Below are 22,872 nucleotides of genomic sequence, written 5' to 3' on the forward strand. Positions count from 1 at the left end.
TTCCAACACTCGGGCAGAAAAACGTAGAAACTGACACAGTGAGTCAAAAATCCAATGAAATGATTCCAAATTCAAGAATGAAGGTGTTTCCAAGCTCTTAAAGTGAAATGGATACTAAAAGCAAGCAATAGTTGCCTCTACAAGTCAATACAGAGTCTCTGTCATCGAACAGAACTGGAAAAATCTTAAAAAAAGACTTTTTCTTTGAAAACACTTAACAGGCTCTCAAAACCACTCTGCAAAACCAAAGTGACTTTCCAAAGGTTCCTTCAAGATCTTTGCACACTCGGATGCAAGTAAAATCACTTACAAAGCTTCCCACAGAGCTTCTCCTTCCTCCTACAGAGCTACTGAGCTTCTAGGCAAATACGCACGCTTAGCTAGATAAACCTGGGCTCTGATATCAGTTGAGAGTGCTCTCAACGAAAGTAAGAACGGAAGAGGGAGAGAGAGAGATAGAGAGCCACACAAGTTTTGGTGGGTGCAGAACACCCTTATCTTCTTTTTCATTCATTTATATATGTGTTTGGGTATTATACATAACCGGGGTAAAGGCACAATGACCTTTAACCCCCACACTCTCCCCTCCCCTCTCCTCCCGTCCTCCCTCCCCTCCCTTTCCCTCTCCTCCCCCCTCCGTTCCCCTCTCCTCCTGCTTTCCCCCTCCCCTCCCCTCCCTTCCTCCCGCTTTCCCCTCCCTTCCCCTCTCCTCCCGCTTCCCCCTCCCCTCTCCTCCCGCTTCCCCCCTTCGGCGACGCCTCCTCTCCATCCCTCCCCTTCCCCTTCGGGATGACTTTTTTTTTTTTTGGAGCGGGGAGACGGAGGAGAGGTAGAGGGGGAGGCGGAGGAGAGGAGGGAGGTGGGAGGCCGAGGAGAGGAGGGAGGCCGAGGAGAGGAGGGGGAGATTAACCCCCCTGAAGCTATTGCACGTGTAACAGGCCGGCCCGTGGGCTAGCCTTTTGCGCGCGCAACATCTTCAGGGGGGGTTAATCCCCTCCCCTAAGCCCCCAAAGGGGGAGCCTGCTACGCGCGCAACAGGCCCCCCCTTTGGGGGCTTAGGGGAGGGGATTAACCCCCCCTTAAGGAGAGTGGGGGCCCTTTCGGGCTCCCAAAAAAATAAATAAATTAAAATTAAAAAGAAATTTAATTTAATAAAATAATTAAAATTAAAATAATTAAAATAAATTTAATAAATAAATAAATAAAAATTTAAAAAAATAATACAATTTTAGAAAAATTAAATTAAATTTTAAATATATAGATTAATAAATAAAATTAAATAAAATTTTTAAAAAATTAAACAAAATTTAAAAAAATAAAAATAAATTCTTTTATCTATATTTATAAAATATTTTGAATTAAATTATTTCTAGGAATATAAAAATATATTTTAACTTTTGAAATTTCAATTAATTTTTAATTTTTAATAATTAAATATTTAATTAGTAAATTTTTTAATATTTTGAGTTTAAAAATCATTGTAATTCTCATTTTTTGTTTTTGATTGCTTTGTAGAAAACTATGGCTTCGAGTTTTGATTCCAAGGTGTCTTTCAAATATCTTGAACATGCTTGGTATTTTATGGAGTGGAAATCAAAGTATAATTTGGTGATCACTGCCGAGAATGTGTCAAGCGTGAAATATTCTCCAAAGACAGTAAGAAATGGTGGCATGGTCTCAACCATAAATACAAGTCTCGCAGACTTTTCTATAAGTGTGGTAGACTTACATCCTCCAGAGGATGAGGGGTACATTTGGGGATTTTCACAATTCAGCGTGGCCACAATGCTTATTGATCCAGCTTCGTTATTCACAAATCAAAGAAAGCTACATAAGACATTTGCACGCAAATTGTATGAAGATACGATGAAAACAAGAACTCCAGTTGCCACTAATACCACTCTTCGTCCTATGGCGTTTAAGAGACTTCAAGAAGATGATCCTGCATTACCTGATGTCACATTTCAAAAGCGCGTGGACTTTCTTGATGCTTTTGAGAACTTTAGAAGGAGTGACTTTGTTCATGAAGAGGCTTTGTACCAAAGCCGATATGGGGCTGACATCGAGAAGAGATACATGCTGGCAAAGAATAGATTCTTAGAAAGATGCAGGTTTGAGCCCATTGATGGGCAACACTTTTGTGAAGCTTGCAGGATCGCCCTTGATGAGGGAAGAAAAGGAAACTTGCTACAGATTGAGTGGATGGAAAAGTTTTAACGGGTCATTTGTCATGTATGCATATTTAATGATGATTTGAAGTACATTCTAGAATCAGAAAGACTGAATTTTGCTCCATTTAGATTGAAAAAAAGCTCTTCTCTTTCTGAGATCCTGATAAAGGCAAGGGAGTTATGGGTGGGCTGTGGAAAGCCACAAACAGTGAAGGGTAGGAGACCTACATCTAAGTACATGGCAAAGAGGACTCGGTTCTATAGATGCTTGAAAGGTGTTGTAAGCAATACGCAAGGCGTACCAAGTAATAAGGTTGAGGCAAAGGATGTGAACACTGCCGTTGCAAGATACATGGATGCTACTTGCATTGTCTTCTGCGAGGACTTAGTGTTTCAGACAGAGCATGGTGGATGTTTGCCATGCATATGAAACAGGAAAGATATCCTTTGAGGCACCAGAGCACACTGCAACTCAGAGGAAAGAAATAATGAAACCGATGTCTATTGTTTGGTGGAGAGCATTAAGGTTTATTCCAGATGCAATAACACAAGAAGTATGCAAGAAGATCCTAAGTGGTGACTGCTTCTTTGGAAAGAAGAGCAAGCATAGCAACTTGGATGAAGTGGTCACCTGAATGATTCAAAGTGAGGCTGCTCTCTCGGCACTATTGTTTTTATTGAAATTTGATGAGATGAGTTAGCTGGCAAGTCAATTGATGTGGATAAGAAGAAAGCACTTAGCCTAGGTCAACTCCTTGATAAGACACGGGCTAGAAAGTGGTTGGCTTCAATGGATGCAGATGCCACACCAACAAAGGATCTAAGAGCTAAAATGCCAAAGGTTGTTGAGACAGAATATATGGACATCAAGAAAAAGGCCTTGCAGTCCACTACCCAAGGTAGAGCAATTGGTGGTTTAGATGATGGTTCTTCATTTAGCTTCTCCTATGATATCTTGCTATCAGAGAATGATACAAATTTTGCACACATCAATGGCATTGATACAGAGCATTTCATAACAATGAGTGGTCATGCTTGGGAGAAGCCATGTGTATTTTTCATAGATGAATTGCAAGACCTTGCAGTGTCACGGATAGTTGAACTTGTGCGGTTTATCATAGAAGGTCCTATGGCAGATAAGAAAAGATCAACGTTGGTCATGTTCGTGACAGAATCACAAAGGGATGCCTTGTATGCAAGTTTGATATCTGCATTTAGGTATTTACTTTCAAAAGTGTACCATGGTATAGTCCTACGCAGTCATATGACTGTCTTGGAAGGCACTGCCATTCAAGTCTTGCAACCTTTCTTGATGTGCTTCTTATCCAGGGGTGGTGGCAATCTAATCAAAATTCCTCTAAGGACTCTCGAGCTTCATTACTTTGAGGACAATAAGGTTAAGCTTGATGCAACAATGGTGGATTACGGAAAGCCGATGGATCCTGATGTGATACTAGAGATGACAATGAATTTACTAAATGATGGGTGGGAAGTAGCATTGTATCGAATGGGTTTTCCTGTTGAGAAATTGCTACGCCAAGTTAGAAATGTACATGTCATTGATACTCCCCATCAGATTAAGTTCTTTGACACATATTACAGTTGCACTACCTTCTTTGAAGAGGAAAATGTCGAAGAAGAGGGTAGTGAGTCTGAGGGTGATGATTCTAGCTCAGGTGATGATGAGGATGAAAGCTTTGCATCCGATGACTTACGCCGAGAAGAAATCCGCACAAAGAATAAGGGTGATCAATTGTCAACTAGAGTCAAGGAGGTTCCACTCATCATACGGGAAGGCCTACGGAAGCAAGAAGTAGTAGTACAGCACGTTGTAGGAAAAGGTAAGGCTAAAGAAGTGGAAGCACTTCCCTTGAAATTAAAAGTGAGGAAGGCACCCTTGATCTTGGGTGAAGGACATGCAAGTGGATCAAGCAAGGAAGCCTTACCTAAAGAAGGTATGGACGAGGCAAAGCATGACCAGGAGGAGTTACCAGAAGGCATACATGGTTCTTCAACCATGACCTTACAGACTCTAGAGCAGCTTACTAGTCAGGAACCTAGTAGCCAAGACCCTACTCACCAAGAACTTGGTTATGAGACTCTAGAGCAGCCTACTAGTCAGGTGCTTGGAACTGAAGAGCAAACTACTATAGGTAGGACAATACTAGCTAGGACCCTCTGAGACTCCAGTCTTAGAGCAGCCTATTAGTCAGGACCCTGGTAGTTAAGGGCACATTGAGGACATTGGTACTGTCTTAGAGCAGCCTATTAGTTAGGACCCTGGTAGTCAAGGGCCTGGCATTGAGGACATTGGTACTAAGGAACATGATGGTTGGCAGCTTTGTAATCACAAGTTTTGAACTTTTATGTAAAGCGAGTATCTAATAAAAAGTTAATTACTTTTTTGATTTCTTTACTCTCATTATTGTGTATAAAGATTGTTTATGAGGTCCATTTTATACTTAATGGTGTATTTTAAACTTTATGTCAATGTATTTTTATAGTTAAGGGTGTTTTTTAATACCAAGTGAGGTGTATATGTACACCACTTACACATAAAAGGATTTATGTACACCACCTTTCTAAAAGAAATGGTCATAAAGGTGTGTGCACACCACTTATATATAAAGGTGCTTATTTACACCACCTTTCTAAGAGAATTGGTCATCTATTGATGTTCTTAGGTGATAGTAGCTCAATTCATAAGAAGTTATGAAGATGTTTATGTAGACCACCTTTGTAAGAGATTTGGTTATGCATTGATGTTCTTAGTACGTAAACGTAAGTCAATATGTACACCACCTTTCAAAGAGAATTAGTGATGTATTGATGTTCTTAGGTAATAGTAGCTCAATGTAAACATTGAAAAGTTTTTGAATGAAGGCCAATACATGTACACCACCTTTCAAAGAGAATTGGTGATGTATTGATGTTCTTAGGTAATAGTAGCTCAATGTACTCGCAAATACTTTAATAGCAAGATTTTCATGATCATATTAAGTAGAAGAGTATACTATCTATCCTTAGTAAGATATGCATCATAGGAAGTATGTACTTAATCACCAAATCTTTTGTTTTGAGTTGTCAAATCTAGTTCAAAAAACAACATTACTAGTATATTCAAAAAATTTGGACTGTTTTTTAGTCCATTTCTCAAATTGGACTTTATACAAGTCCAAAAATTTTGAATAGTGTGTTCCTCATATGTTAGCTCCCGTATTTGAGAGAAAGGAATTCTAACAGAAATGAGTCATGCTTTAATTTTGTTGAGTAAGGACGTGCAACCTGTTGGTTGATTGAGAGCCATAGTGATGTTAAAGATTGGAACTCTCTATTGCTTTATTTCTTTTGCACATACTCTGCACAAGTAGTGTTTGTTAAATGTGGCTTCGATGGGGATGATATGATTACTTTGCAAGAATTCCTCCTCCTTTTTTGTTAATGTTTTCAACTATGCAAGAAACGTCAGTGTTCCACAGCACACACATTCACGTTCAGGAGTGTCTAAGACTTTTGCACTATAATGCACGTTCTTCGCAAGTACTTTTGAGTCCATCTTCGTGTGCGATGTTCCTTTTGTCATTGAAGGCTCATCATTTTTTTGGAGTGGCTTGACATTTAAACAACGTTTCCTTTTTTTGATGGGCTCACTTCCCATTTGTGGGTGTCCAAAGTCTTCATTGCCGGCACGACCTCTCATTCTATAGATTTTCTTAATGGTTGTTGGGTGTGTATATTTCGCACTACAAACCATTGAAATAAACATGTTTTCTATATTTTGTACTGAGCCAATACATAGTTCTTTTTTGTTGATGCAAAAAGGAGCATAATTATCATGGGACACTGTGTCTCATCAAGTAGAATTGTTATGCATTCCTTCAGCAAGCACGTGCCCACCTCGAATAGTGTTTCAATATTTAGACCATTGAATACAAGGACTTTGAAGTGAAGCTGCAACTGTTGAGATAAATGAAGAAGGGAATTGTGAATTGTGAATTGTGTATTGGCCACTATGCAGCGGTGGTCTATTAGACTGCCTATCTCTAAGTGCATAGATAGAAATGGCATCATCATCCGAATTTGTTTTAATGCACGACCTCTTGCTTGCTGAAAATGCACAGAAAAGAATTCAATTAAGGCATTCACCTACGAAACGCATTTAAAAAGAAACAACAAAAAACAGAGACAACAAATGTAAAAAGATATCGCTCCACACAAGAACCAATCCAGAACTGTTTCAACGGCTTCTCTTCTTTAATAGAAATACACAACACAATGTGTCTACCAAATTCAAGAAACATTCGGGAGAATAACATTCCCAAAATGTGTACAATAGTAGCCGACAATTGCAAATGTCAGCGGGACGTTGTATGAAAAACAAAAATTCAGCATTCCTAACACAACAGCAAGCACGCCAACCCGCAACCGCTTAGAGAATCGTCAACAAGTGACAGCATCCAATATACTTGCTACAGTATCCACACAAGCGATAATTTTTAAAGAAATAGCATGCAGACAGATGCAGATCACGATTGGACCTTGCACAGTTCGAAGATGATGAAAGATTCGACAAATAGAAAACCTTGCACAATGCGAAGATGATGAAAGATTTGACAAACAGAAAACCTTGGAAAGCAAGTTACGAAGCCGAGCAAAGCAACGCCTACCTTCTTCATAAGCAAACTGTGACGCTAATTGATACGCCCTCTTCAAAGACTTTCTTTTTGTCTTTTTTATCGACCAATCTTTTCGATGAACAGGTTTGGCCTATCAAGAACGAGCAACCGCATTCGCAGTCTGGCCTGAATGTACGTACGTAGAACCACCTAGAATAACGAACAACAGTGAGACCAATAGGCATCACGAATTGTCATATTCACAACAAAGACATGATACTAGGAAGACGTCACAATTCTTTGATGCATGCCTAAGATAGTCGCTTTGGGACGCAAATCAACTCCTTCGCTCACAACTCTTTTACCAAGCCATACATCCATACGACGACGTGCTTCCTACCAGTCATGTGTTTCCTGTTTTCGTCAACATCTGCTATACGACACTTCCATCAAACAGCTTCTTCAATTCTACAAAATATGGAGGGCGGATGAACATGGAAACACAACGGAGGAACGAAGAAAAGCTATACAATTACAAAACACACTCGTTCTTTGCTAACTATGCACGAAGCCCCCAAGGTGTTTCATGGTGGTATGGGATGGAGTGGCTTCCTATTGGTATCTCTAGCTCAAGAGGAGTTGGCTAAACCTTTAGCTCAAGGTGTGTGCACGCGTGCGCATGAGGGCAGGGGTTTCACTATGCTTTGATCCCACGAGTAGGCCACAACATGGCATCACATACACAGCACTTTCAAGAGTACGTGCCAAGGAAAATCTTTACCTCATAAAAGCCTTAACCAACACTCAATTCCATGTAGATTCAATTGTTGCTCTGGAAATGCAAAGACTTGCTACATTTGCAGCTTGGCAATTCAATGTACCGCGTCTTGAAAATTGGAGTAAAACACATTTTATCTTCCAGACATTGAACACACATTCGTTGCAATTACATGCACCGATTAAAATGCATCATATAATCTCCAAGCATCTGACTTGCTTTATCTGACAAACGTTTGCTACAATTACAACATTCCAAGAAATGGGTACGTCGCTCCTATACAAACATAAGCTTTCCTTGTCATCACATAAAATGTTCACAGTCCGTGGTCTTGAAATGATTATGACAAATTTCCAAGCAAATCCAAGGCAATCAATGTTTATTATTTCAATATACAAGACCGACACGTGCCACCTTCACACTTTCTTAGAGCACTTATCACAAGTATTGCTCACAAAACCATCTAGTTACCCGACTTTTGCTTTAGAAGATTTCAACATCGACATGCTTGGATGTTCACAAAAGCAAATGCAACTAGCAAACCTCATGGAACATCGTTTGCAGCTAGAGAACAAAGACCCAACAACAATCTATGGATCTCAGATTGATCATATTTGCACAAACACACCACTTACCAATATTTACGTTGCAACAACTCAAGCATATTGGACTGATCATAATCCTATTTATATGCATATCAATTCCCACCGCACCTGCCATCATTTGTAGCACCTTAGAATTCCATGCATCTATACCTAAACCAAAAATGATCGCACCTTCTACAATTAAGTATTTCAACGCCAACGTGCTTTAATGTTAGCACAAAAACAATCAAAATTCAAGCGAATGCACTGATTCCCAACCGTTGGGTTCCAACATTTCAAAACCAACATGCTTAAACATTTCCAAAACACACAACACTAACAAAATTCAAGCAGACGTACCAATCCCCAACAATTGCATTGCAACAACTCCAACATATCGCCATGCAAATCCATCCTTAACTTCCGAAACCCAAAAAACCACTTCACATTTTCTTAATGTTTCTGACACCCAAAGTACAAGTGACAAAGCTAGTGAGCTTGACCAAGCAACAATATTTGAATTTTCCAAGATCTCAATTTGTGTCTTTGCAACACCACCACTGGCAAGTGCTTTGTGTGGTTCAGAAGCTAGTCTTATGCTTGATTATTGTGCTTAATTATTGTACTTTGTCATTGCTCACTCAAACATTAACAACTTTTGTCATTAGTAACTAGGATAAAGTGTTGAAACTAGCACACTCGATAAGAATTAATGCCATGGCCAAGCTTTGTATTTCCCAATAACGTACCTAGCAAATGACAAATTTTCCTTTTGAACGAAAGCCAATACTTAAGCACACTTAGTTTTCCTGTTGGCACATCATCACCACCACACTTGGCATAAGTCATCGTATGAAATAACATTCCTCAATAACACACAATGCATTGTATGACACCAATCCTGATTGACATACAGCATGGCGTGCCTCATCACTTCACACATCTCAAGATGCCTTGCTTACCACTTGTCACTGCCTCTAGAGAGGTTTGACATCTGTCATCTCTACTTGAATAGCTTGTCACACTTCACCATTCCCTCCCTCCTAGGGGTTCCACATGCTCAAAGTGCTAGCCTGACTCCCCTTTTGCAGCCCTTAAACTATTTCTTCTCCTCAAGGCTGCAAGATAATTGAATGCCCTCCTGTCCTCTTGCTCAACCTCTGCACAGCTTTTTCAACGTTAAATTCACAGAGTCAGCCCTACTTCTGCTGGACCTGATCAGCCCTATGTACACCTCATAGCACAATTTGAGCCAGCACCCTTTCAGCACGGTATGGAAGCAGCATTACAAAAGGATAGCCTATTTTCACTTGGTTTTAAGCATTGCAGCTAGTATTAATACGCAACCTCTTCAACTAAGAAATCAGGCTCTGCAAAAGTGTGAAAGGATGCTTATATACCATTTCTCGGATATGAGAACCCATAACTTTAATTATCATAAAATTGACTCCCAACTTCAATACTGAATAAACTATAAGCATCAACAATCACATTAAGCTTCACTTGCTACACCATCAGTCAAGGATGTTTAAACCTCTTTTCTGAGAGTTTGTGTTTATTATTCAAGTCTAAATTTTAACTACTTCACAACAGATAAAAGGGAAAGGGAAGTGTATGAGATGGGGAGGCTCTCTGCCAATGTCTTGTGAGCAGCTTTCAAAACCTCTCAGATGTGCACTGCACCTTATATAAAGTAAAAAGTCAGGATATCTTGGTAGCTATTTATAATCAGTATTACATGTGTCATTAAGTAACTCATCCTTGGCTCCACTTCATCAGCTAAAGGGATAAAAATAGATATGGTTGAATAGAAGGGATTGCTTTACCAATAATGGCCTAAAAAGGAGGCAGTTCAGTGACGACAGCACGAGTTTTAAGCATAGGAGAATAATATTGTACAAAAATCGGTCATATACTGGGTGAATATAACCAGGTCACAGGCAGAACATCAGCCTAATTGATCTGAGGTGACAAAAATTGTTCACCAGCCCCACCGAGGACCACCAAGAGGTACCGAATTGGAGCCTGATTGTAGTGAACCTCCATATCCTCGACCACCAAAACCTCTTCCACGATTGTTATGAAAACCTTAACAAAAAAAACGTGTTTCAGTATTTGATCTAAAATCAACACAAAAGCTTTCTAAAAATGTTTCTAAGACCAATGAGAAGGGGCCCTAGACTGATGAAACAAAATATATTACCTCCACCACCCATGCGATTTGATCCACCAACCATGGCCTGCAAGCTAGGATTGACAGGCTGCCCTGCTTCATTTAGAATGCCAATTAACTCCCTGGCATGCTTTGCATTCGCAGCCGTAAAGAATGAGTATGCTGTACCCTTGGCACCAGCACGACCAGTTCTCCCAATTCTATGTACGTAGTCTTCACAAGATCCAGGAAAATCGTAGTTGATGACACATTTTATATCTTTCACATCTGCAATCATCCAGACAACTTTTACTGAGCATGCCTCTAGTTCACTTATGCACAACTGACATCTACTTGGTTAGTATACAAAACAGAAACTGTTGCTGGGAGCCATATCATAATGACATAAGGAAAAAAGGTCAAGGAGACAGGCAAGTCTCGTTCAAGAAAAAAAGACCAGGATAAATGTAAAAAGTACAAACACAAACAAAAGTATTTGCTGGTCAGGGAGGCCCCTGGAGAAGGTAGCATAGGGACGCCCCAGGAAACCTAATATTACAAGAACACACCATTTCTTTACACTTCAAGAAGTGTATAAGAAATGCCCCCTTTGTTTAAAAATTTAGAAAACAAGCGTTGCTACAGCCCATAAATACTTGACCTAGAAACTGTAGTCACTCAGAAACATGATGTATATAACAATATGTCTGGTCCCATAACTCTCTAACATCAAGATTACAGGGTAACCAACTAAAATCACTCAGAATTCTGGAAAGCAACATTCATTCACGTATAGTTCAAGCAAAAAGGTCTCGAATTCTGATCATTGCTGATGACGACAGCAAAATTTGCACACCTTGCAGGCAAAGGAACCACACATGTAGAAGTCAGCCGGGCTGCACCACAAAGCCAGCTCCAAAGGTGCAGACCGCAGCAATGGCGGCGGCACTAGTAAATCCGAGTAGTACCAGCAACCCAAATACGATCACTGGACCGCCGCCACGCCACAATCCTGCCTTCAGATCACTGGCTCGCAGCCCGCCGACTTCCCATTCTCTTGGCAAGAACAAGTCTATACTCCCATAACGATCAGTCACAGTTATACCAAAATTGCTGCAAAAGTGACATTATGTTAAGATGTCCATAAAACCATGAGAACACAGCTGCCAGAGCTTACCATCGAACTCTTAACATCACACAATTGACAACTGTTTCTTTGACTTGGATTAAAGACCCAGAAATACATACCTAGACAAAGCAAAAGCAACAAATGCACAACCGACCTAAACCAAGGCCCAGATATGCACAAAACACAACACCTACCCAGGCCACGTGCTGCAACATCTGTGGCAGTCATTATAGGACTCTTGCCAGCCTTGAATTCAGACAGAACCCAATCACGTTCTGCTTGACTTTTATCACCATGAATAGACAAGGCAGGCCAGCCATCCATGCGCAATTGCCTAGTAACCTGGTCGCAGCCTTTTTTTGTTTCCATAAAAATCAGCAGTTTACTTCCATCCATTACTTCTTCCAGCAATTGTACCAACCTGAGTAAAAACTCAAAAAACCACCACAAATGAGTCACCGTTGAATCATACAGAAACTGAACCTGTGCTACAGGCAGGAAATATCAGGTGCCTTGCATCATCACTAAGCTCCGGAGTAAATTCCAGACAATAGTTGACAAGACAGGCCACCTTCTCATGGCACCATACTTTAATGTTTCGCTATAGGAGCCATTCAAATGTGCACGGGAGTAAAACTTAACCCTGAGGATTTCCAAATAGTTTGAAAGAACCTCGAAGATCACTCACTTCGGATATTTTTCATGTTCGGACACTACTTCCACTATTTGACGAATTGAATGGTTGGCCTTCAAATCTTGTGATCCAATAATTACCTGCAAAATTTTTAAAAAATAGAAACCATAAAGACAATGATTCACAAAGTGAACTTTGGAAAAATACAAGGTAATTCCAAACAAGGAAATGATATTGGCACTAATAAGATAGCCAAAGTAAGGACTCTCTTTTTGTCTAGTTAAAACTCATGTGACCATGTACCGCATGAATGCCACTGGGCAAAAGCAAAATTTTTCAAAATAGAAACCATAAAGACAATGATTCACAAAGTGAACTTTGGAAAAATACAAGGTAATTCCAAACAAGGAAATGATATTGGCACTAATAAGATAGCCAAAGTAAGGACTCTCTTTTTGTCTGGTTAAAACTCATGTGACCATGTACCGCATGAATGCCACTGGGCAAAAAGCCTCAAATACCTCCCATTGAGAGTTTTTTAGGTGCATGCACCATTGTATCTACCTTACTCCCTTGTGTTTTGCTCAAGTCCACATTCTACAGCTTCTTGCACATTAACAAAATCTCAAATACCTCCCATTGAAAGTTTCTCATTCATGCATTGACCATTGTATCTACCTTAGTACAGTTGACCATTTATCTGATCATAATTAAAGAGTTTTCATATGTGTTAATTATGGTCAAAGAGTTCTTTTAATGGTCAAAGAATTGACTACGGTCAAAGATACTTGACTTTGGTCAAGTAAGCCTGACTTTGGTCGGGGAGACTTGGTTTATTACCAAGAGGGTTAATTGCGGTTAACCAGAGAACCATAAAGCTGACTACAGTCAGAGAGTGTTGACTTCGATCGACGAGACTTGGCATGCGCCAAGAGGGTTAACTACGGTTAACCAAGATGTGCCAGCTTCGATTGAGGAGTTGTGTCAACTTCGGTTGGAGAGACTTGACTATAATTAAGGTGCCTCGATCCTTGGTCAAAGCCCCTTAATAATGATAAAGAGCGTTGACTTTGGTCAACCAGAGAATAAATATATATTATTATAATTGTTATGTGTGCTCATGTGTTCAGTGGGGACGCCCACCGTGACTAGAATTAGTCCACAGTGTGTTATTTGCATGCAAAGCGCTAACAATTAATGGGTGCCATGGTGGTGCACTTTAATTAATTGTTACAGGTACTAGGAAGAGTTATTTTCCTAAGCGCTACGGGAGCCTAACAAGCATCTAGGAGGTGGTTCGCGTGACCAAGTGCTTCGAGACTCCGGAGTTGCCCTTAGTGGCATGTAATAGGACTTAGTCTAGATTTTAGACAAGTGGCATGTTGCCAATTTGAAATGACATTGAAGCTCTTGTAATATGGATTCACGTTGGATTTTTGTAGCAAGCAGCTCTATGCTGAACTTTTGTAACAGCTTTCTCTCTTCATGAATAAAAACCTTCGGCGGGATCCAACCCGACGTTTTATCCTGGACCCTAGTGCATCTATAGAGAGAGGGAGTGAGAAAGCATAAGAGAGAATATTTGCAGTAATTATCTAAGCGAGGTTTCATTGGTATCAGAGCTAAGGCAAGGATTGCCTCTTATGGCGACCTCGATCAAAGAATTCGTGAGCAAATAGGCTGGCTCGAATGCCCAACGTAGGTGCGAGAGACGTGAAGTTTTTGACGTCCCTCAAATTGCTACAAGGGACTCTCTGGCTGTAAATGATTGACGAACACCTGTGATAAATCACAAATGCCAAAGGCAGCCAGCCTGACAAGGGTGCACGGGTGAAGCTATGGAGAGGTCTTCATGCTTGAAGCAACGCAAGGGCTCCGAGAGTCGAACGCTAACGAGCGCTTCCACGGCAGACAGCTTGACGTGCAGGCAACCCAAGGCGTGGTCGTGGAGATCTTTGCAACGCAAGCGTTGTAGCGTGGGTTGCAAAAAGAGGCGTGAAGGTTAATTGTGAAGCACCGCTCTTGTGCAGGCTCAGAGCGACAATCACCGCGGAGCGAGCGGGACACTCTGCATAGGCGTTGCTGAAGGAGAAGGGCGCCAGCACGACGTGCGACGTCAGTGAGCCAGCCAAGGTTTAAACCTTAGGCTTTTACCTAGATGAATCCAGGAACATTCCCAAACTCATTCTCTAAAAACACAACATAGTGCAGTTTCAATCTCATGATAGTCACTCACAAGGTTGAAAACCATAAACTCCATCATGCATAGCAAGGACTAGCTACTATGACATCCCCACTGACGTCATCAATGCCCATTAGTGGGTGTAGACCATAGTATAAAAATATGCTCTCACACATACAAATCCACACACCCACACATACTTGATTGAAGTTGAGCATCCATTTATACAAAGTCTTCGTACTGAGTTTCTGTCGGTACTCCGAAGGTGAAGGGCAGACTTAGCCATGACGAAGGCTAGCACTAAAGGAGAAGGCTAATCAAAAGGTAGTCCAAAATCTCTTCATTCAAGCTACAACTGCTTTGTGAAGTCTAAACGTTTTCATTTTAGTCTCTCCCCAACGAGCATCTAAATCTAAATCTAGTTGATAGGGCAACGCACCATTTAAGATAGAAAGAATTATCACAACACCAGTAGGCCGCAACTTGGACCTTAGACATTGGCTGATGTGGCAGCCAGCATGGCAACCAAGGTGACGTGGCAAGCAAGGCACCAGCTGACGTGGCACACACGTGGCAGAGACAATCAACAAACACATGGCACACAGGTGAAGTGCCGTCCACACGTGCGAGCTGATGTGGCAGCCAGGTGGCATGCAGGTGCATATGATGACGTGGCACTGACACGTGGCAGACCGCTCAGCAGATGACGTGGCAAAACACATGGCAGGCTGATGTGGCAAACCAGTGGTTAGTGTAACTATGGTTAGTTAACCATGGTCAGAGGTCTAGCTAACTTGACCCAACCAGACTAGTTTGGTTACTGTGACCAGTCCAGTTAGTCCAATTGCAGACTAACCAGACCGGAACCGATCAGTCTGGTTAGAGTAACCAGCCAGTTACTTCATCTAGTTATTGTCCCCCCCAAAAAAAAGACAGTTGCAAAGACAGTTCTAGCCATCAATTTTCACCTATCTGTCAGACTTATTTACTGTCAGAAAAGCAGCAGAAAAGCAGAGAAATCAGAGATTTGCAGAAAAGAGAAAATGTATGCCTTTGTGCATTGGAAAGATGAATCAGATGCATTCTGAGTGCTTTTTGCAGCAGCCAGAAAAGGGGCAATACAGTTGTTGATGCTTTGGCAACTTTGTGGGTTTATGCTTTGAATTGACAGCCCATTACTGGCACAAGTTGTGAATGCAAGACACCTCTTGTTGAGGTACTTTCATTCTGAAAAGCAAAGGCTGAGTGCATCGGTTGCTTACACAGTGTGTGTGAGAGAGTTGTAGAGATGGCTTCACAGCAGCATGCCCAATCATCCCATGAGGGAATGGCAGAGTCTAACCAGGTACAGTAGACTGACGCTTTACATATAAACAAAAAGAATGCCTACAAAGAGTCGATTACTCAATTGGGAGAGGCAACAAGCGATCCCTTGTTTCGCAAGATGGTACAACCTCTTTTTGAGGGAAAGCCAGAGAAGCCTCCCTCTGGAGCAGATCAGGAAGAAGTGGTGGTGAGCAAAAAGAGGAAAAGTGTAAGTCCTCTTCCCAAGAAGAAGAAGGCGAAGCATCATCACAGTTCATCTAGTTTGTCTTCATCTTCTAGCTCTACATCTTCATCCTCGACATCACCTCCTCCTTCGGGGTCTTCAGAGTCAAAGAAGAAAAAGAAGAAGAAGAAGTCCAGCAAGAAGACAAAGACTAAAGAATTCAAGGACGGTGGGAAGTCGGCAAAATTTGCCACTTACAATGGCCAATATGGCCAAGCTGAAAAGGCTATGCAGTTTATAAGGCAGTTGGATGCTGCCTTTAGCCTGGAAAAGTTCAGTGAGTCCTCAAAGCTTCGTATGGTTGGTTTACACTTGACTGGTACAGCCAATGCATGGTGGATAGCTAAAACAGCCAACTATGTAGCCCCCAGGAAATGGAAGGACTTCAAGAAAGCTTTCTATAAACAATTTATTCCCAAACAATTTCGGGACCATGTCCTTCTGGGTTGGGAGAGCATTCATATGGAAGCACAAGATACAGTTGAGTCTTACGACCAGAAATTTTGGGATGCATACTTGCAGGTTTCGCCTTTCAAGAATATTTCTAACAAGACTCAATTCAGGAAGTACAGGGCAGGACTCACTCCAAAGATACAGGCTCAAGTGAACACCAAAGATATTAAAGAAATCTCAGATCTCATGCATTCAGCCAATGTGGCTAGTTTCATGTACATGCAGGATCCTACTAGTGTGCCTTCACTACAAGCAGTGTTACCGGGGGATAAAAAGTCAACGACCCCCAAGTTTGAAACAAGAGAGTTTCCCAAGGCTCAAAAGAGGGGATTTCAGCCTCAGAAGCCGAGGGGAAACCAGGTGCAAAAGCCCTGTAAGGGAAGAGCACAGTTTACCCCTGAACAGATTGAAACTTTCAAGAAAGAGGGTAAATGCTTCAGGTGCAGCAAAGAGGGGCATGTGCTGCCTAGTGCCCAGAAAAGCCTTCAACTTCGAAGAAAACGATGAGAGTCACCTTATACGGATTATGCAGAAATTGCCTAGCCAAGCCTTCCACTTCCTTGGGCCAAGTTGCGCTCCAGTATAGAGTCTGTCGGTCGGGGCGAATCTGCAAGCAACGAAGCACATGAACCAAAAAGATCAAACGATAATACCAGAGAATGAAGCAATCAGCCCACAGCTCCTATCACTTCTCCCTTTTATAAAACAGTCCAGGACTTTCATACCTGAGAAACAATTTTCCTGATTTGAGGTTCGAAGCCCATATCTAACATGCGATCTGCCTCGTCAAGGACAAGATATGTAACTCTGCGTAAATTCGTATGTCTAGCTTCTAGCATATCAATCAAACGGCCTGGTGTGGCGATCACTATTTCCACACCTGCAGTTGTCAAAGAAATTTTCAATTCCTTCCCCAGTAAGATATGCCATAAAGTAGATTTAAATAAATACAACCAACCTTTCTGGAGATCACGAATTTGTGGTCCCTTGGGTGCACCTCCATAGATACATGTGATTTTTATTTTTGACGATGCTCCAAACTTTGAGGCTTCTTGCTGTATTTGGACAGCAAGCTCCCTGGTAGGTGCTAAAACAAGGACAATTGGACCATCTCCAGGGGCTGCAAATTACCAAGGCATATAGATAATCAGTGATCACAATCCAATCCAACCGGGCGAACTCCCACAAAACACAGCAATATCAAGGCAATCGCGATGACTACTCACCAGATGAACAAAAAAGTATAGAAAGCCCCTTTTTTCTCATGTATTGAACTGACTGTCTATAAAAGATTACTGCCTTAGAAATCTAAAAGCTTCTCTAACAAGGAACGTATTATGTAAAAAGCATTGGTAGCCATCAGATGCCAAATCACTCCTAGAAGATTCTATACAGCTCTTGTTAAACCTGCCCACGTGAAAGTTATTCCTATTTAATAAGCAGTGTCAATAATACAGCAATAAGACCGGCCTTCAAGTGACAACAGTACAAATTTAAAAATTTCTCAACATCTCCAGGTTTTTACTTTTTGTTTATATACTTCTCCTCCTTTGTATAATCTGTAAGACTAAAATATATTCAGCCACACAAATTGATAGAATGTAAAGCTTCAGACCTCTCAGGATATACCTAGATGAATCCAAGAACATTCCCAAACTCATCCTCTAAAAACACAACATAGTGCAGTTTCAATCTCATGATAGTCACTCACAAGGTTGGAAACCATAAACTCCATCATGCATAGCAGGGACTAGCTACTATGACATCCCCACTGACGTCATCAGCACCCAACAGTGGGTGTAGACCATAGTATAAAAATATGCTCTCACACATACAAATCCACACACCCACACATACTTGAGCATCCATTTATACAAAGTCTTCGTACTGAGTTTCTATTGGCACTCCGGAGGTGAAGGGCAGACCTCTCAAGATCTATGAAAACAAGAATTTCAAAGTACAATGACCAAATCGGCTCCTTTCAACCTCAAGTCAATTAGAAATGGATAACCACAAGTCGCATTACATTCTTTCCCTCCAATTTCGATTTTCCTAAATGTTACTTAAGGGTCACCCAAGAGAGGCCTCACAATATGGATCACACTCGAGACATAACGATTCAATACATATTTTTATTCTTGATTAGCATCACAATCTCTTTATGCTCCTATAGTAGTTTCATAGCAAACTTTCTCTCTCCCTTGGCAATAACCCCCTCCTATCCTTCACCTCATACCATCCTACACTAAAAGGTTCTCCACACTATTGCATGCAGAAGAGATCGAGGGCCGATGTGAAGCTGCTTTCAAGACCTACAACCCACCTGATCCCCAAGCGGCATACCCTTGCATGTAGAGACATATCTGCCAATGCTTCTGCCACCAAGGCTCGATAGATGGCAAATCAATCGTGTCACCGAGCTCGTGGCAGGCTCTCCACAATAACCAATGGTATACAACTTTTCAACAACTAATAGTACGAAACTTTCCTCCAAACCAATGGTATACAACTTTCCACCAACCAGACACGCCCCTGCATGAAGACATACCGCTTCAACCAAGGGACACATCCCATTCACCCCAAGGCGTGCCCTTTCGTGAAGGGTCGCACCATTCTGGGAAATGCACCCTATTGTGGAAGAGCATATCTCTTCACAGAAGGGTCATGCACATCATTTGTCAAAAGACAAACCTCACACATCAAAAGGACACACCTTTGCAACAAGACATCCTTGCAAATGGACGCATCCTATCACTAATACTAGACTTAGCATGGCTATTATTGTTCCTAACACTGGCCATAAGACTACCACAACATTCATAGGTAGCATGCTAGCACTCTTAGCATTAGCACCTAATAAGGTAGTACTATTATATATGTAGCATGCAATGTAGGGTTATTTAACACTACTATGTAGCATGCCTAATGTAGCTCTTAGAATTACCTATAGCATGCCTACTACTGTAACTCTTAGAAATACCTGTAACACTACTACTGTAGCATGCCTTACTCCCAAAACTGCTCGATTCAAAAGAGAGAATTAATGACGGATAAACCGTAAAGCTGTCACTCTGGCCACATTAATCAATGAGAGACCATAAGGATTTATGCTTATTCTATAAACAGGTTGGCCCAATAAAAGAAAACTATAGGATGATAAAATGACCATAGAAAAATACTGTCATGTAAAGAGCTGGTTCTTAAGCATTGCATGCTCCATAATAAGAAACAATGAAACTGGATATCATAACACAAATCCTCTGAAATGAAATAACTGAAAACATAACTATGTCATAATGGAATGAAAGCATATTCATAACTGTCACCTGGGCTACCTTAGAACATGCTACCCTAAAGTGAGGTATGTCCTTAGATCTCAAGGTATTTGTTTCTCTTTTTATAAAAACTCTTCAAGCTATGCTTGAATCATATAAATTGATTACTTTGGAATTAACTGAGAGACCACGATTTGCACTTAATAGGACCATAGATCATATAAGGTCCAACTCTATATTTCTCAATATCCACAAAAGATATCCATTCTCCTTTGCAATGGCCAAAGTGTAAGAATTAATCCCAAAGCTCCATATATCTTTGACATAAGAACTTGAACTTGAATATCTTTGCTAATATCTTTGCTATGTCCAATGTTTGGGTTTTGTCCCATCAAGGAATTCTTCCAAAATCCATGGAAGTATAACTTTTATAAATAATCAAACCAAGTGTGTATTGCTCTTGCAGGCACCCTGATGCATTGCCATTCAATCCACTCATTTTAATTTATTCATAAGCTTGAAAATAATAAAATCATATACCAACTTAACATTTCATTCAAATAAAACTTTTAATCCAACCAAACTTTCATGGGTACTCTCCACTATCATAATGCAGTCCTATACTACCTAACCAACATTTAATTGTGGAGCACTTCATAACTATGTTATCATAGAGCACATTATATGTTCTAAAAAAACATTAGAATCTAGAATATCTCTACCTTTGACCATAAGTTATCTTCATATACCTTGGACACTTGCAGTAACTCCTTTTTTCTTTCATGGACGATGTGTGTGCGTGCGTACATATAAACTCAATTATGCACCTGTATATTCTTATATAGATAAACATATTTTTGTATGTGTATACATAGGGGTAGGTGTGTGGGTGCAAGCATGCATATGTGACAAAGTGACACACACACACACACACACACACGACTCAAAAGCCATGCACACGAAATTGCAACTATTATTGTAGAGCTTTTCACAATCTCCGGTTGGAACCTTGGGGCTGTGTTTGAAGAATACGCACTTTAGATATATAAAAATTTCAGACTTTAGAGCTTGGTCAAGACTAGTCTTCACGACGTCTTACAAAATGAGTTGTAGAAGTAATGCAACGGTGAACTGTAAGCAACATATCATAACACAAATCAAAGTATTCAACTAGAATGTAGAATATTGCAGCCAGACAACATTTGTGAATACAAGGACAGTGTGCTAGAGAGATAAATTGTCCAGTCATTTAGGACATGCAGTGTCTACAGCCAGCACATAGTCAGGTAGAAACAGACCAAATGTGGGTAGAACAAAAGCACGTAAAGGCAAAGTTCGCTGTAGAAATTGAAGTATCCCCTTAACACAAACTCCCTTACCAAGCGAAAACTATTTGATGCTTGATAATCCTTAGCAACGAGATGTATTCAAAACGGTCAGATCTAGATTAAGGTGGAGATTAACTTTTTTTGTTCAAGTAAAATGACTCACAGAGAAACGGCTGTGCGTTAACATGCACGATGGCAGGCAGCAGATAAGCAAGCGTTTTTCCAGATCCAGTTTCTGCAAGGCCTACGAGATCCCTTCCTTTCAAAGCCATAGGCCAGCCCTGCGCTTGGATAGGTGTTGGTTCTGTGAAGCCAGCCTTCAAGATCTCCTGAAGTACATAATCTGCGAGCATCCCCTTAGATTAGGCCAGTACAAAGAAATGAAAATCTCCTCCCAAAGACACACAATGACTTGACCCTGAAAACCATGCCTCGTTTGAAGAAATAAGTTAAGAGCGAGCAGGTAGAAATCAAACCCGGAAAGGAAGCCTCCTCAAAGTACCGAACAGGCTTTGGAATATCTCTCCCCTCAACTGTGATTTCTCGCTTTCTTCTATACGCTGCAACTTCCTCATCTAGCATAGCAGTCACAGCCGGATGCTCGACGTAAAAGTTCTTTTCAAACGGTGTAAGGCCGTCAAAATCCTCCTTAGGGAGGACAACACTGTCCAGCTCCCTTTTAGAACCAGAGAAGTCTCCCATTCCCCGTCCACCCCTTCCTCCCCATCCTCCTCCGCCCCTTCCCCCACCAAATCCGCCTCCACTTCGTCCAAAGGCCGGTCCATTGGTGAAACCGCCTGCAAAGTCACTGATTCAAAAGTCCAAAAGTTCACAGATTACTAAAGAGGCCTCTGGCTCCCAAACTTGAGAAGTTTGGACAATAAGACAAGCCGACTCACGTTTTTCTTTCTCGAAAGGAGTTTGGATCGCCGTATCTGCCATCGAAACGGTTCATCTTTTCCAAATATGATTCTCTGAATCACACGTGATTCCACTTATTTCAGCCTACCAGAGAACAATGCAGAGAAACATACAACTTTGTAGCCTTGCTTTGAAGCTACAGCAGAGAATTCGATACTGGGTTCGCGGCTGGGAAGATCAATGAGACTTAGACATAACGAAAGGAGGCACGAAACTCAGGCTCAAGAGCAACATGCACGACTGAGAATAACGGCGTACCTTAAGTCTCTGTGGAAGGTATCGAAAGATTTGTTTCTCCGACGGCACTTCAAACCGTACGCCCAGCAGACGCCAGGGGTGCAGGATGGACACCCCTGGATGGTTGGTTACAGGGAGGAGACGAAACGGCGCGAACAAGCCAAAAGAAACAAAAAAAAACCTGGAGCGAATTCGAAATGCCGGGGGTCGGAGAAGCTGCGAGTCCGGCGGTGGAGGATTCGGAAAGCCTGCGAGGAGTGGGAAACGGCAAGAGGATGGGAAGAGCTTGGAGGAAGGCGAGACCTAGGGTTGAGAAATTGGTTTGGAGAAAGAGTGTGGGGAAGAAGGCGAAGGAGATGGCTATGGAAGCTCGAGCGAAGCTCAAAGAGAGAGGGAGGTGGCTGATAAACAGGCAACGCTTGAGCTATGGCGGTGGTGGCTATGGAGCTCTGATGATGTTGAAGAGAAAAATGGCACCTTCTTGTGAAGAAGATGAAGAAGATGATGAAAATGAAGAAAATGGAAAAGAAGTACCTTGGCTCCCTTTACACCTAGGCTTTTCTCTCTTTACAAAGGATAATATTTTTGGCCTTCCCCATAGTGGTAGCCTTCGCAACGCTTGTGTTTGTGTCAAGCTCAAATGAATGTTTATTTTAATTTTATGGGCAATTGGAAAGGGTTTGACATGTGGGTGTAAACGATTGGTCTTCGATTGTGCACCGTTTTCATGCCTCTGGCATTCGTAATTGCATGCAGACGTTTGTGGATGCTCTGGCGCTTGTTTCTGGATGCGCTTTCTTTCGCGTTTGGCTTTATGCGCAAATGACATTTACTGTACCCTCTGACATTTAGTACATGCATGC

General features: G+C 41.3%; 1 protein-coding gene across 4 annotated transcripts; it reads right to left on the reverse strand.

Moving 5' to 3' along the window:
• Positions 1–9,674: 9,674 nt before the first annotated feature.
• On the reverse strand, positions 9,675–22,536 carry LOC147889311 (DEAD-box ATP-dependent RNA helicase 20-like). 4 transcript variants are annotated; one of them, XM_087391174.1, is made up of 11 exons: positions 22,031–22,536; positions 21,751–21,825; positions 21,328–21,659; positions 21,015–21,194; positions 17,207–17,368; positions 16,974–17,128; positions 16,763–16,855; positions 12,119–12,204; positions 11,625–11,851; positions 10,353–10,589; positions 9,675–10,237 (listed from the first exon to the last, which is right to left on the reverse strand). In XM_087391174.1, exons 2-11 carry the CDS (start codon positions 21,804–21,806, stop codon positions 10,131–10,133), a joined length of 1,635 nt encoding a protein of 544 aa, XP_087247300.1. In that variant the 5' UTR covers positions 21,807–21,825; positions 22,031–22,536; the 3' UTR covers positions 9,675–10,130. The 4 variants fall into 4 exon arrangements, 3 of the variants coding, with proteins under 3 accessions (XP_087247300.1, XP_087247302.1, XP_087247301.1); XM_087391176.1 differs by having other exon boundaries at positions 21,751–21,856; XM_087391175.1 differs by having other exon boundaries at positions 21,751–21,940.
• Positions 22,537–22,872: the final 336 nt, after the last annotated feature.

The sequence above is a fragment of the Dipteris shenzhenensis genome, chromosome 20 (genome assembly GCF_047967505.1).
Source record: "Dipteris shenzhenensis isolate YYH24624 ecotype China chromosome 20, Dip_SZ_1.0, whole genome shotgun sequence".
Classification (NCBI taxonomy): domain Eukaryota; kingdom Viridiplantae; phylum Streptophyta; class Polypodiopsida; order Gleicheniales; family Dipteridaceae; genus Dipteris; species Dipteris shenzhenensis.

Coding starts and splice junctions, on each gene's coding strand:
- LOC147889311 (XM_087391174.1), bottom strand. CDS start 21,806: ATGAACCGTTTCGATGGCAGATACGGCGATCCAAACTCCTTTCGAGAA. Junction 12,205..16,762: donor TTCTGCATAATCCGTATAAG/GTGACTCTCATC, acceptor AAAATTTTGCAG/GTAATTATTGGATCACAAGA. Junction 10,238..10,352: donor AAATCGCATGGGTGGTGGAG/GTAATATATTTT, acceptor TTTTTTGTTAAG/GTTTTCATAACAATCGTGGA.